Consider the following 16,505-nt stretch of genomic DNA (forward strand, 5'->3'; position numbering starts at 1 on the left):
GTGTGAGTGATCCCGTAAGAAGACTCCTAGTCGTACGAGTGATCCTATACATAGGATCACAATACCGGTGGGATAAAAAGTTTAACAAACAAAGTTAACAGACACACCACAATCCAAAAGCATGTAACCGTCAACATAACATGGCAAGAATCATCAATCAAAGTTGTCCATAATCATAACAGTCCATAAAGCATGAATCCATAAATCATGCTTAGTCATAAGGTAACATCAGTCAACAACCATAACATCTCATTATGCCTTCTCAACTACTATCAATGCATAATTGTAAAATACATGCAACTCTTAAAATTAAATTCGAAGGTCTAATAGTAGAATCTCTTACCTTGAGATTAGCTAAAAGAATTAATCGCCAGCTGACAGTTAAAGATTTTCCAATGACTCAATCCTAGGGAAAAATTCAACAAATTAATTAATAAAACTAACACTTGGCTAAAGACCCAAAAATCCTTTTAAATAAACTTACCCAAAGTTGGTGTTGAAACCTATTCAACCTTGATGGAAAAAAAATACACAGATTAAATCCTCCAATTAGCCAATTGAACCTTTGAGGGAAAAAAAAAAACAATCCAACTTAATTCAACTAAATATCAAAAATCAATTTAGTTAGACAAAAATTAATATTGGATGGGCATACCTAAAATCCAGTCAAAACTTACCAATAATTTACCCCAAATGGCTCAAATAATTTTACGAGAGGCAAAAATTAGCTAGTGGCTCGGCTTGAAAGGAAAACGACTAAGGGAAAGGGATTGGACGACCCAAGGATAGTGGCTCGGCTCGTGAATCCGGAAGTGGAAGACAGCTCGAGTACCTCAAACGAAGGCTTCGCATGCGACGAGAAGAACTGCGACGGATAAAAGGCTCGACCGAGGGAAAAACGTGGAAGGAAAAATCGACGGTTGGACACAGATGAAGGGGAGACGACACAATGCTCGGCGGGGTGCTCTCTGGTTGAAATGCACGACTGGAAACGACTACAAGGACGTCTTCATTTTAATTGTGGATGACGGTGAGACGAATAGGGGTGTTCTTGGAGAGTTGCGCGTGGCGAGAAAAGTTGACGGCAACAGTAGAATAGTGAAGTATGGTAGGCGGCGCTAGGGTTTCTTTATGAAGTAAGGAAGAAGATGAATAGTTCGCATGCAGAACGATGAGGGTTTAAATAAAAGTAATAATAATATCATTATTATTAATAACAATATCTTTCTTTTCCTTTTAATTCTTTTTCAAATAAAATCAAATCTTAACTCGCTTCATTAAAATCACCCGTCCAATCAAATTTTTCTCTTTTTGTAATAATTATCTTTTTATTACTAATTATAATTTTAAAAAATATAATTTTTTTCCTTATTTTCCTTTTTTTTCTCAACAAATATCCTTTCTTCAAATAATTATCCCTCAACAATTTATTCATTTTTATTCTATTTCCAAAATACAATCTTTTTTCATTAAATAATTATACTTCAACAAATATAATTAATTAATTAATTAATTATATATATATATATATATATATATCCATATATACATATAATTATCAAACTTCTACAAAAATTTCCACTCCTACAATTTATAAAAAACCCAAAATTATTTAATAAAATTCCAATTTCCACAAAACCAAATAATTTTTCATTAGATGAAAAATGAAATTAAATAACGCCTAATAAATTAAACCTAATTAAAAAAAAACTAAGATAGTTAACTTCAAAAAATATCTTAATTTTCGGGCATTACAAACTTCTTGTCAGATTCAAGTTCTCCAAAAATCTTCAGAAAATCTTGGAAATTCTTTCAATTTTTTCATAAGTAGGCTTAGGGTAAAAACAACTTCAAAATGGTCAGACTTCACCTAATTATAAGCTTTTATTGTGACACTTTCCATGCAGAAATAATGACTTCTACCTGGCAGTAAGAATTAGCCAATGCCAACATGGCACGTGTAACTGTCATTTTCTTATCCTAAATTTGGATTGGACGACAAAGCCAAATCAATTGCCGACTTCCTTACACAAGATTAACGTCACTACTTTCCGATGAAGTAAGCTCAAAACATATAACAGTTCCTCGTGTGGCCTTCGTCGCATAGTCAATTCTTTGTTGCATGCATTCCTATCGCGTAAGGCAGAACGCATTCAAGGCCTCACATCTCTCTACAATAAAAATAATAATTTTTGTCCCAAATTGTAATAGTTCTTCTATAAAATTTCATTCTTGCAAAATCTTTGGTTTTATTATTATTTTTGTTTTGAATTTTAAGGGGTTCCTTCTTATGAAATGTATGTTGTTCGGCGACGAGCACAACTCATAAATCTCCCTCTTGTGATTGGTGTTACAAAGAGTTTCATGGCTTTTCACCAATGACAGTCAACAGTGACCCAAACGGCTACTTTGATACCAAAATTGATGTATATCAAATGAGATAATTTTATATATGCTTAAAAGTTGTGAATATACAAGAAGACAAATACTCCATTTATAGCAAAAACAAACTAATGTGAATCCTAATCAATAAACAAAACCAATTCTGAACCTAATTAATAACAAAACCAATTCTAATCCTAATAAACCAAAGAAACTAACCATAATCCTAGTCCTAATAAATTAAGGATTTGACCACAATAGTCTTTTCTTACTACATTATTCTATCCCTAAAAAAACTTGTCCTCGAGATTTAAAACAAAAATGAAGGTAAAAATAAAGAATTAAGCCACTCAAAACATCTTGGAACATTTAACATAAAAAGCATTCAATCTTTATGAGCAAGTCAATGAACCCAAGAACTAATTTGTTCAAAAAAAACTCTCTATTGTAAAAAGAATGTGCATACTTTTCAGAAAATGAAGAAAAACTCATTTTGTAAGAGTGAAGAAAATCCAATAGGGAACGAGTTTTATGGGACACTTAATAGATATCAATCAAATAAAAGGGAATGCGGTCAAAATTGAATTGGACTTAGATTTGTGTTTTTGGTAGAAGCATAATACATGGGTCATGGGTATTTTGGGTAGGGTTTGAAAAAATGTGAAAATTTTGTGAGATCAGGTGGGTTGCCAAAAAGTTGTGTCGTCTTCTTTTTCTTTGTGTACAACTGCAAATGGGTTGTCAACACAGTTTTTTTCATTATTTTCTACAAATAATCTATCTTTCATCTTTTACTTGACGATCAAATACCCAAACTTTTTTAGTCAGACATGTCACCCCTCCATTCAGTGGCGGATCTAGAAAATATATTCCTCCAAGCTCCACCCCGTTGTTTAGTAGTCGACTTTAATTAGGTTTTCAAGTCTTTTTAAATCAGTTTGCCCATGGGTATTTTTTTTCCTGAAATTTTGTATGGACTCTCTGATTTTATTCATCGTTTTCTTCCTCGTAGCAAATTTCTTGAATTACATCTCTTTTAAATTTTTCAAATTTTCTGAAAATTGCTCTACATTTTGAGTTATCTCTCCCAACAAACATTGAATTTTCTTTACATACTTCTTCATTTCTTCAAAACTTCACAGTTGATGTACAAATTGGGTGTTTGTGAACAAGATTTTTCATCATAATTGTTGTACCACCGATTCTTAAATTTTCGTGCAGGTTTTTCAGTCTTTCTTGGTTGTTTTCTATAATAATTTTTATCATCCCAAATTTTTGTAGTTCTTGTATAAAATTTCATTCTTGCAAAATTTTGATAAATTTTTGTTTTTTCTTGAAATTTAAGGGTTCCCCTTGTTAAAAGTGTATTGTTCGGCAACAAGCTTTACTCATAAAGCTCCCTCTTGTGATCCGCATCACATATATAGAGTTTTTCAATTTTTCATCGATGGCAATCAATATTGGTCCAAACGACAACTCTGACACCAAAATTGATATATACCAAATGAGAGAATTTTATTATGTTTAAATGTTGTGAACATAAGAAGACAAGTACTCCGTTTGTAGCAAAGTCAAACTAATCTTAATCCTAATTAATAAAAGAAACCAACCATAACTCTAATTTATAAAAGAAACTAATTCTAATCTTAATAAACCAAAGAAACTAATTCTAATCCTATTAAATTAAGGATTTGACCATAATACCCTATTCCTACTACATCAGTGGTTGATTCAAATGGCCGGTAATTACTATACTACCTTTAGTGTGTCCCTTGCTTCTCGTCCTACTTGATAAAAGAAACAAAAGATGAAGTAATTTTGTACTCCATATTGTCATTGTGATTTAGTGTCTTGGTTTAAATAAAGGGATATTGGTGCTTTATTTAGTAAGTAAATTTTGTTTAGTAGGATATTTGTGCAATTTCTCCTTTTCATAACAAAATTGTATTGGGTTTTATGTCATAAAACTCATAGTTAGTAAATGTAAACCATTTATCATTATCAATAAAGTGTTATTATTGTAATTTTAATAAAGTGTTATTGATTATATTATTAGTTATGTCTTAATAACCTAAATCCAATTAACTAACATTCTAAGTTGTTTAATGAGTTCTTGAATTGTGTATAGAGACATACAAGGATCAATGTCCGGGATATAATTTAAAGGGTCTATAGTATAGGGATAAGGTGGGGTACCTTATCGTGGTAACACTATGGATATAACTCACTTTATATTTATACAAATACAATGATCCAACGTGTTCGTGTAGGTTAAATGTGCGTCAGGGTATCCTATGCAATGAGTTTTCATAAGACCAAATCACGAAATAGTAACCACTAGATGTAACTTCGTTCACTAATTAGATTCCTATTTCATTAGGATAGCCTAGGTAACTTAGTCTTAATCCTGAGTGTATTATGAACTTTTGTTTCTGAGAGATTGTTCTTTGATTTGTACGGGTGAGAGTGGTAAAATTGCTGACTCAATAAACTTATCATTTTGGGGACAAGACCGAGCAGGGATCTGAGAACATAATCACACGAGATGGAATTCACTCTTTCCTGACTCTAGGGTAAGTAGATGAGTGTTCTCTTAAACAGTGTCTCCTGAACTTGAACAATGGGTCCTACCCTCTCTATGGCACAAGATGAGGTTTGTGTTTATTGGTTAGATCATAAATAGGTTATTCCTTAGAGGAACACCGATATTTAAGGACTAGAAGTAATCTAGGGTAAAACGATAATTTGACCCAGTTGGTGTTACGGACACTTGTGAAGGACTAACTTACTGTTATTGGTCTATATCTGTGGACACAAAAATATATCTATAGTGAAAAGAGTTAATCTGTGAGTCTTTAGTGGAGTGTACACAGTTAAGAATATTGATTAATGTGGTTAATAAGTTTATTTCATGCCCATCAATCCATCTCAGGGACAATCTTTAGGGCTTTCCATGCTTAGCTTAGTTTTTCCACTCATCGTCTTCAATCTCACAAAACTGTGATGCAACAAGCGACCTCTCTTCAAAACTGAGTTGCATCCCTCAGTGTTAACAAGCGAAGTTCTTACTTAGTGACTCCTTAAACGCAATATGGAAAGACACAGCTTGATCACCACACAAGTTTACATAACACCCCACCTTTTCCTCATTTACTTGGCTTCCACGCCTGGTATCCATTCTTTACTTGGCTTCAATGCCTAACAACCTAGAGAAGGGAAACTTACAACGTAAGTCAAAAACTTAGTGAGTAATGGGTTTAGGAGAAAACCTTTTGGGAAATACAACACTTTAAATATAATAATAACAAGAATGTCATATCAAAATACAAAAGAATATATACATAAATATATATATCTCATCGCATCGTTTCATAATCATAGTAAAACAATAAATTCCATGTATTTCAGTTATCAGGCATTCACCACTCTTCGTTGGGACCTGGGATTCTCCCTTCCTCATCTCATCATTTAGACCTAGGATTCACTTCACCAGAGTCTCACGATAAACTTGGGATTTCCACCAGCATCTTACTATAGACATAGGATTCACTTTCACCAGCATCTAGTTAACAAGATCACAACTCAACTCGCTCGGACCTAGGATTCACTTTTACCAACATTTACTCGTCTAAGCCTAGGATTCACTTCACCAGCGTCTTGTGTTCAACCTGGGATTTCCATTAGCATCTTGCGATAGATCACACCACAACACATCTTACAATCATCATGATCAACAACAAAGAAGTAGTAGCTCACAAGCTTTTCATACACCACAACGTAGCACATTAGTAACTATTTTAAAGCAATCAACAACGAGCATAAGATTACAAGGCACTACAAGAAGTGGGTCACTACCAATGCATAAAAACGTCGAAAGACGTATAATCACGTCGGGAATTAAGTTCCCAATATTGAAAGAGACGTTGGGAATAGAGTCGAAAGAAATGCATCGGGGGACAGATTCCAGATGCGTCACCAACAAGGCATCAGGAATATATGTCTCCCGATGGCAACGTTTTTTACGTCATCTGTGCGTGGAAGACAATCTATCCTCGAGTCATATGTCTGATGTCAGCCATGCATCGAAAATAACCATCTCCGATGCTTTCTTAGGTACGTCGGGATATATACCATATTTTCGACTTATAAGGTGCGTCGAAAAATAGTTTAAATATATTCTTATTTTTTCTGAAATATTTTTATTCAATTATAATAGTCATATTCGTTTTCGATTCTAGTAGGATTTATGCAATATTAAATTATAGAAAATTCATAATAAATTAGTAAACACCGAAATAAAATATCAAATTGAACAAAAGTTTAGATGTTCATAATACAAATCAAAAATAGTAAATGCTCCAAAAAAAAAAAAGTACACAGAAATCCATACAAAATAATGTATGTCTCATAATAAGCCTTGTATGTCATTCTATACCGCACGACCTACAATGATACAAAAGTGCCTAAGTTTAGTACATATGCATATCATCACTAAATAATGTCATTTCAAGAACTTAAGAATAATGGAAACATATATACGTACTACAAAGCTAGAGATCATGTGGTGGTCCTTGTGTGCCTGAGTCATGTCCTTTATAAGCTTCCGTATCTATTCTACTTGTGAGTTGTTCAATCGTTCGCTTAGCTTCATCAAGCTCAGCTTGTAATTGGAGCTATGTCGTGGATTGCGTCAAGGTTGTGGCACTACTCGCATTGGCTGTCTTGCGGGCTTTGGGCTTGGGTCCCCAACCAAGGCCTTTTGAGTAGTTCGGTCGTCTATCCAACACAGTCTCGCATATCTCATCCCCAAAGAGTGGCTGAGACCCTTTGGGGTAGGTTGAGACTGGAGTTCCAACATTTAATTATGCAACAAATTTAGAAACTAAGTTAGTAAGTCACAAATAAATTAAAAAGGACAAATAAGGGCAGAAGTATTGCTTAGATAACTTACATACGCATCCTTTATGGCCTGCGATATGAATGTCCCATCTCGAACGTATGTTTATCGAAAGAACTTCACACAATCGATCGACTCCCCTATTTGCTCAGCAAGCTCGTGCTATCGTTGTAGAAACGACTTTGACCCGCTGCTATGATTGTAAGGCTGCTTCTGTCTAGTAGGCTTGTTGGCTCGTGATTGCTCCTACATGAAAACAATTATATTGTTTATTTCTTCTACATATTAAAAGTTGAAAATAGAATTAACATTATAAAGCTTTTAGTTCCTCACTTGAAATGCACAGCTCATGTAATAATCACAGAGGTAGTGTCAATCCTCCATATGTCCCACCAATATGTGTAGTGGGTTCGCACGTGCCTCCTCAGGGTTCCTATACCTTTTGAAGTGTCTATAATAGTCATCCCTAAACTCTTTAAAGGTACTCAGCATTTGATGCTCAACGAACCTATTCGTTCCTTTGATCATTGAAATCAAGCACGAAAAAACGTTGCACATTACAAAAAAAACAACACATTAGCTTGGTTAACTTAAATATGATTCAAATGAAAATAGAAATGTGGAATGGACCTACCTATAGGTCGCCCTTAATGACCCCAATGTATTCTCTGCCTACATCTGCCCACTTAAGGCAACAGGCTGGAAATGTCTTTCACACACACATGCTTATCGCCTGGTTGAAGCGAACAACGTGTGGTGAAATAGAATTCTCTGAACCAGAGGCAATCGACATTGAAATCCTCTCATTGGCGTGAACATAGTGCTCAAACTCCAAGAGTCGAGACTACACACGTCTCCTAAGAGCCAAAGTCGCGATGGTTAAGCAGTACTATTGAATAAATTATAATAACAAGTTAACGTGAGAAAAAAGTTTAAATAATCGGCGAAAAAAGTTCAATTAGCCTCCCTCGAATTGTCATCCACCGATGACAATCCTCCTACAAGGTTATTTAGATCATCGACGAACTAGAGGAATATTGCATCTGTCTCGTCAAAACCGCTCAAAAATGATGACATAGTGTCTGTGGACATAGAAAACAAATAAACAAATACGAACACGTAATCAAATTCAAATATAAACTAAATAAATATATGGATAAGTGATTCATCACTATCATTCGTTGTCGCTTGTTCCACTTTGATGTGACAATTGTTCATCCCCATCGTCTATGAAGTCTTTAGTGACATGACGCACAACCGATCATTCAACGGTGGTGGGATCAATGTCAATCCTGTACAGAGTGTCATCCTCAATGTGTTCATCCACTCAATGGCCAACAACAATTTTTAGTACATTCAGTTTCTCATTTTTAACATTGTCCACTTCGAGCATGTTCCATATACCTCATTCTGGACCATTTGGATAACTTTCTAATTATTACCATTTTTTAGGTCATCTAGGTAAAATACTTGTTGTGTCTGCGTCACAAGAATTATCGGTTCCTCGACGAACAAAAAATGGGACGAGTTGATAGCTTTGTACATTAATTCCACATGTGCTCTTTAACTTTTATTGACGTCTATGTCATACCACCGACACTTAAATAGCCAAACACTTCTTTTCATCGGATATTGAACGTGAAATACTTCGTCAAGAATACCGTAGAAATTATTGTTAGTACTTTCACTTGCATTGCTTTCACCAATTACAATCACTCCACTGTTTTGTGTAGTGCGTCGAGAATCACATTCTGATATGTAAAATCTCAGCCTACACTCACACTGCATCCATTATAATAACAAACGTTAAATGATGGTCCCATCACATGTAAAAAGAAATCATGAAATAGATTTTCAGTCTCACGCAATTTTATAACCTGAAATCAATGTGACAATGATTATATACATTCACGTGTAAATACGTTAGTGCATACTGTCATACGTGTACACTATATACTTGACTTTGAAACCAATCAAGGAATCCCTATTGATGTCTTTCAATTAGTAGTATTTTGAATCTGACGACGTATTAACCTTAAATGTTTCCTGACGAGGATGATTGTGAGTTTAATTGTGTAACAACAATGTATAACAAATACTCAATAACTACACCTAAGAAATACGAAGATAAGAAATGCTTACTTGTGATACTCTGATATTTCGTATACTTTGTTTAGGAAGCATCAATGGATGAGGCGTTTCTCCTTCCGTGATAGAGTGCAAAGACTTAATGTACCTAATGGTCGTACTTTCTACTTGAAAATTTCAAACTTGCCAATCACCTCGTCCTCTTGAATCGTATCATCATTTCACCCATCTCTAGTAAATCGAGTCTCAATACCACTTAGGTAACGCGAACAAGAGGTGCTTGATTCATTCATTACAAATACTTCTGCAATAGATCCCTCGAGACGTGCTTTGTTTCGAACATATTGTTTCAAAGTGCGTAGACTTCTTTCAATGGGATACATCCAACTGTAAGAAACTGCACCAGTAATCTTAATTTCATATGGTAAGTAAACGGTAAGGTGTACTATAATGCTGAAGAAGATAGGTGGAAATATTCTTTCCAACTTATAAAATATGATTATGATATCTGCTTACAATTTGTCCAAATCACTTACTGTTATGGTTCTAGTGCACACATGGAAAATATTACATAGTTCGGTAATAACATTGTACACGTTTTTCGTTAAGAATGCTCAAATACCAATAAATAGCAGCCGATTTAATAAAACATGACAATCGTGCATTTTGAGACCTAATATTTTTTCCTCTCTTTCATTCACACATCGTGATATATTGGAAACAAATCCATCTTAAAACTTAACTAATTTCACGAACTTGCAAAACTTAACAAATCCTCTCTTTCATTCACACAACGTGTAGCTTGTATGTGGCTTGACCAATCGGTTACCAACTTCTATAAGGTGTAAATCCTTTCTTATCTTTAGATATCGTAGGTCCAACCGAGCATTCATGGCATCCTTTATTTTCCCTTCAATATTAAACAATGTAGCAACCAAATTGTCACAAACATTTTTCTCAATATGCATTACGTCAAGTTTGTGACGAAACAGTAGTCTCAACCAATAAGGAAGTTAGAAAAAATATATTTCTTTTTGTCCAATTAAGAGCTCTCTTTTTTTTCTTATCCTTTACTAAAAGATGTTTACTCATAACGGGAAATTCCAACTGATCTAGCTATTCTAAGACTTCATGCCCATTCATCACCACTGGAGGAGCCCTACGCTCTACCTTTTCATCGTGTAGCCTACTTCTACGCCACACGTGGTTCTTTGGAAGATAGCATCGATATCCCGTGAAGGATATTCTACCTTGTATCTCGAACAACGATCTATCACTCATGCATATGGAACATGCCTGATACCCCTTTGTACTCCACCCTGATAGGTCACCATACGCTGGGAAGTCATTAATCGTCCACAACAAGCTACATGTAGCTGAAAGAACTGACCTATAAAAGAGTCTTACGTACACACCCCAAAATTCCATTACTCTTTCAGTTCCTCAATCAATGGTTGAAGATACACATAGATTTTCCTACAAAGAAATCTAAGACCAGGTATGAGCAGTGACATCAAGAGATTTATCTCTTTCATGCATTTCCATGGTGGCAAATTGTAAGGAAGTAATACAACATGCCACATACTATATGAGTTACTCATATGACTGAATTAAATCCATCAGAAGCAAAATCAGGAAATACGCAATCAAAGTGCTTTCATCACTCTGAATCAGTTGGATGTCTCAACACATCATTTGTTTCAACATGTTTATCCCTATGTCATCTCATGTCTGTGGACCCTTCCTGCGAGAAAAACAAGCGTTGTAATCTCAGTACCAAAGGAAAGTGACACAATACCTTATGTGAAAATTTTTCCATCTATTATGACTAACCTTGCACCGAGTCTCGCCACATGTAAGATAATGTTCAAAATTAGCAAACTCTTTCCAATACAATACACAATCGTACTTGCATGCATGAATAGTCTCGTATCCCAAGTCCATGTCACGAAGTTTTTGTTTGGCTTCATAAAATAAATTGGGGATAGTACTATTGCACATTGGAAACGTTGCTCCTAAGAGTTCTAAAAACATGTTGAAGAACTTGTTACTCTAACCGTTTAGAACCTTCACGTGCATCAACTTAACCAAAAAATTCAAGGAGGAAAATTCAGAACAACCGGGGTACAACTCATTACGTGCTTCATTCAATAAGTCTTAAAATATGTCCACTAGTACAAATTTGAGTTTTAACGACACTAGTAATCAAATTATTGTGTCGTTAAAAATAAAAAAAGGGTGGGTGGAAGTAAAATATGTCGTTAAAACTAACAAATGCAGAATTTTTAATGACAGTTTTTGGGTCGTTATTTAATTTTTCTTGACATAAATTTTGCGTCATAAGAATAAACTCCAACAATTTTTTTTTTTTTTTTTTTTTTTGATCTAATCAAAGGGTAATCTTCTAAGGATAAGAGGTCATACATATAACATTTGTCCTTTATTTATTATTATTTTTATTTAATTTTTTATTTTATTTATATACTTTATTTTACTTTATTTTTATTTTATTTTGAAAGTTTGATTTGAATTTGAATTTAACCATTTGTTTTTTTAAAAAAAAAACAAAAAAAATGAATATCACATTTTTTTTCCTATTTATTTTCCCTCAACTCACCTAATTCTCTTCTAAGATTTTTTTCCTCTCCCTCTTCTCTTCCACCTTCCACTCTTAAAACACGATACTGGCCTCTCTATTCTATAAAAAGAATTTCTTTTTGAGAGGGTATGTTAGATTGAGATCAATTGGAAGAGTTGAAAAAAAAAAAGCTAAGGAAACTATTATGTCATATTGGTCTTCAAAGGTATTTTTTTTTTCTCTATTTCCTTTCCCTTTTGAGATTGTGACCAATTATAACGGTGTATTTTTTCAAACTTTTTTTTAATTACGTTAATTGATTTTACGGTGATTTCAATTTTGTTAGGGATGTGCTTTTATTGTTTCTTCGAATTTAGCACCAATTGATTTCAATGTACTTCAAATTTGTTAGATTTAGGTCATTTGAGTTGTCTGCTTTACTATACTTTAATTTTGTAAGGTTTAGGCCAATTAAATTTATTGTTGCGTCAAATTTAGCAGATTTAAGCCAATTAATTTCAATGAATTTGTTATATTTAGGTCATTTGAGTTTACTCCTTTAATTTTGTTAGGTTTAGGCCAATTAAATTTATTTTTATTGTTGCATCAAATTTAGTAGATTTAACCCAATTGATTTCAATGAATTTGTTAGATTTAGGTTTTACTTCTTTAATTTGCATCAAATTGAGTAGATTTAGGCCAATTGATTTCAATGAATTTGTTAGATTTAGGTCATTTGAGTTTATTAGCTAAAGATTTAGACCAATTGATTTAAAATGTGTTTCAAATATGTTAGATTTAGGTCATTTGAGTTTATTATGCTATTTTTAAATTTGTTTAAGCCAATTGATTTAAATTTGTTAGATTTAGGGTTTTAATTTGATTGTTATTAATTTTTTTTGTTTACTGTTTATTAAATATATTGATTAGAGTTGTGAAAGGCAGAATAGTTTGTTAGGTCTGAATCTGCGTATTACACTTTGTATTTATTTCCCAAACCTGTATTATTTATGAACCGGTATATTATTTCCAATATATTATTGTATATTATTTCCAATATATTATTGTATATTATTTCCAATATATTATTTTATATTATTTCCAATATATTATTTTATATTATTTCCAATATATTATTTTCTATTATTTTAAATTATTTTCAATATATTATTTTCAATATTTTATTTCCAATATATTATTTTCAATATTTCATTTCCAATATTTTATTTTATATTATTTATATTATTTCCAATATATTATTTTATATTATTTCAAATATATTATTTTATATTATTTTCAATATATTATTTTATATTATTTCTAATTTATTTTTTTATATTATTTCAAATATATTATTTTATATTATTTCCAATTTATTTTTTATATTATTTTTATATTATTTTTATTATTTCGAATATATTATTTTATATTATTTCGAATATATTATTTTATATTATTTACAATATATTATTTTATATTGTTTTCAATATATTTATTCTCAACCTATATATTATTTTCCAACCCTGTACATTATTTCCAACCTGTATTATTTGTCAAATGTATTGTTTTATGTATTATTTGCCAAATCATTTGCCAACTATTTTTATATATCAACCTGTATTATTTTCCAACTTGTATTTGTCATATTTTACATTGTTTTGCTAATATTATTATTAATATTTATTTTTTAATTTTATAATTATAAAATGTATGAAAAATTCATTTGTTTTTTTTTTTCATATGGATATAAAAATTTGAGATGGAAAAGAAGTGATGTTCATTTATGGATTTTATGATTTAAATTCCATAAATACATGAAATTTCTCATTTTGAAAAATTAATTAATAAATTGTTTATAAAAAAAATATATCAACAATTTTATATTTTAAAATGAGACTGAATAGTGTTTTTTTTTTTATTTATTAATTCTCTTGATATTCCCTACTTATTATTTTATGTTTTCTTTTTTCTACTAACCACTTTCTTTTCAAAATTGATCAATCCAACTCCAATTTTCACCAAAAATCTCTCTAAATTTCATTTTGCCAGAACTCTTCCCTCTCATTTTTTCCATTTTCTCCTAAAAACTCTAGCAATCTTCTTTACTCTTCTCTATCCATTCTGTCATTTTCTCTCAAAAACTCCAGCAAATCTTTTTTGATCCAATGGAAAGGTAATCTTCTAAGAGGTAAGAGGGCAATGAGTATTCAATTTGTTTGAGAGTTTCTTCCCTTTTTTTTCTACTTTTTGTTTGCTAATTAAATTTGCATCTAAAAAACAACTTATTTTGATTTTTGTTACAAATTCTCTTGATATTCCCTAAATATTCTTTTATGTTTTCCTTTTTCTACTAACCACTTTCCTTTCAAGCTTAGGTTTCAAGAATTTTTATTAGCAATCACTACAAGAAATCTGGCCTTTAATGTCGATTTAAAACCGACATTAAAGGCCTTTAATGTCACTTGGCGACCGACATCTTTGTAAGCGTTATTAAAGGGCTTTAATGTCGGTTGGGCTTTAATGTCGGTTTATAACCGACATTAAAGATGTCTTTAATGTCGGTTATAAACCGACATTAAAAGCCTTTAATGTCAGTTTTCAACCGACATCTTTGATAGTGTTATTCAAGCCCTTTAATGTCGGTTGGGCTTTAATGTCGTTTTTAAACCGACATCTTTGATAGTGTTATTGAAGCCCTTTAATGTCGATTGGGCTATGATGTCGTTTTAAAACCGACATTAAAGAGGCCAATAATGTCAGTTTAAAACTGACATTAAAGGCTTCTTTTTGTCCATTTTTAGAAATTTATATTTATTTAATTGTTGTATTATTGTCCATTTTTTATAAACATTGAATCAATATAGATAAATATTTTTTTCTCGCTCCAACAAATTAATAAAATTAATATTATTTTAGAAACTATAATATTTATCTTTTACATTTGTATACACAAAATGAAAACTTAATATTGTGTTTATATATACATTCTACAATAGTACATAAAACAAGATCCTAAGACAAGACTTAAATAAGAAATCCTAAACGCCTTCTCAGTCTTCAACCTTCAACGACCGCCTGGCTATCTACACAATCGCTTAGCTTTCAATCTGATGACTTCAATCATCCTACAAGCAATATCAAAATAAACCATTTAATCTGATAACTTATGATTTCTATCATCTCCATTATTGCAAACAAACATGTCAAGCATAGTAGTAAGCAATTCTATAGCCTGTGGGGACTCATAGGAGAAATAAAGGGTCCCCTGAAAAAGGAGGAATTAACAGCCAAAATCATTGACTTTCATTTACACCACATACAGTACACACAGAAAGTTCAAAGGGTCTCCCAATCAGGTTCAAAACACAATGTTCAACTATGTTATGTCCACAAGTTCTTCACTATTTAACTAACCATCAGCATATGTTGCAAAAACATTTACTCTCAATGTAGTATAAGCATTAATCTATTGAAAGAATGTTCAAAGAAATTTTGTCATTTTCCTCCAGAATTTGGAATTACCTCACAATTCAATGGTACTTTGTACAGATCATCGATACCAGTAAAGCCTATAAAAGTTTGAAGAGATCATCAAGTAAATCTAAGGAAGATGATAACAAGTTGCAGTGACCTTTGATCTTCCTTGCCCATGCAAGCTTATACAGTCCTTTTGCATCTCTTGCTTCACAAACTTCAAGAGGAACATCCATGAACACCTATATATTTTTAGCAAATTTTTGTAAAATATATTTCAGATGCAAGGTAAGAGAAACCAACTCAAAATCTATAGTACGCAAAAATGAAGAGATACCTCAATAAAGTATCCATCAGACAAAATGGCACGACGGGCATCTCGATCCCTTCGATATGGAGATATCACACTAGCAATGCAAATAACTCCAGCGTTTGCAAACAATTTTGCAACCTCACCTAATTTATGGAAGAGGTATACTAATTAGAAATCATTAACAGAACAGGCCAGAGTGTTATTATAAATGATAACGAATCAAACTTACCGACCCTCCTTATATTCTCAGCACGATCTTCTGCTTTAAAACCAAGGTCGCGATTCAGGTCATGCCTCACATTGTCCCCATCGAGGATATAAGCTAACTTTCCTATTTTGTATAAGCTTTGACTCAAGGCACAGGCCACAGTGCTCTTCCCTGCAAATTAGCTAAGTATATTTAGAAAATTAGGCCAAGTCCAAAAAGTCCCAAACCCAACTTAACTATTTCAGGCCAAATTATTTTCTATCCTTTTCACAAAATCTTTTAAAAGAATGACCTCAAAAATCACTCCCGACTTCATCTTATTCTCTGCAATAATGATACTGCATTCAAAAAAACCAGTAAAAGAGAATTCTGTTGAACTCAGTTCAGTTTTAAAGACAACTACGTCAATTTTATATGCAAATGCATACAAATAATAAGGGCAGGCAAGAGCAAATGAGCACCAGGAGAGCAGGGCATTTTTTATGTTGTACTTGATGTAAAGAAAAGTAAGCCTAATTACAGTATCATAGGCCTTTCAAGAGTCTAAGCATAATGAAATAAATAA

At 32.4% G+C, this 16,505-nt stretch overlaps 1 protein-coding gene across 1 annotated transcript; it reads right to left on the reverse strand.

Moving 5' to 3' along the window:
* Positions 1-14,955: 14,955 nt before the first annotated feature.
* On the reverse strand, positions 14,956-16,118 carry LOC127143776 (adenylyl-sulfate kinase 1, chloroplastic-like; the record flags this gene model as incomplete). Its single annotated transcript, XM_051088350.1, has 4 exons — positions 14,956-15,070; positions 15,468-15,661; positions 15,757-15,875; positions 15,962-16,118. Coding segments are annotated over 3 exons (423 nt in total), but the record flags the coding sequence as incomplete, so codon positions are not given.
* Between the last annotated feature and the right edge of the window lie 387 nt (positions 16,119-16,505).

This window comes from Cucumis melo, chromosome 8 (genome assembly GCF_025177605.1).
Source record: "Cucumis melo cultivar AY chromosome 8, USDA_Cmelo_AY_1.0, whole genome shotgun sequence".
NCBI lineage: Eukaryota > Viridiplantae > Streptophyta > Magnoliopsida > Cucurbitales > Cucurbitaceae > Cucumis > Cucumis melo.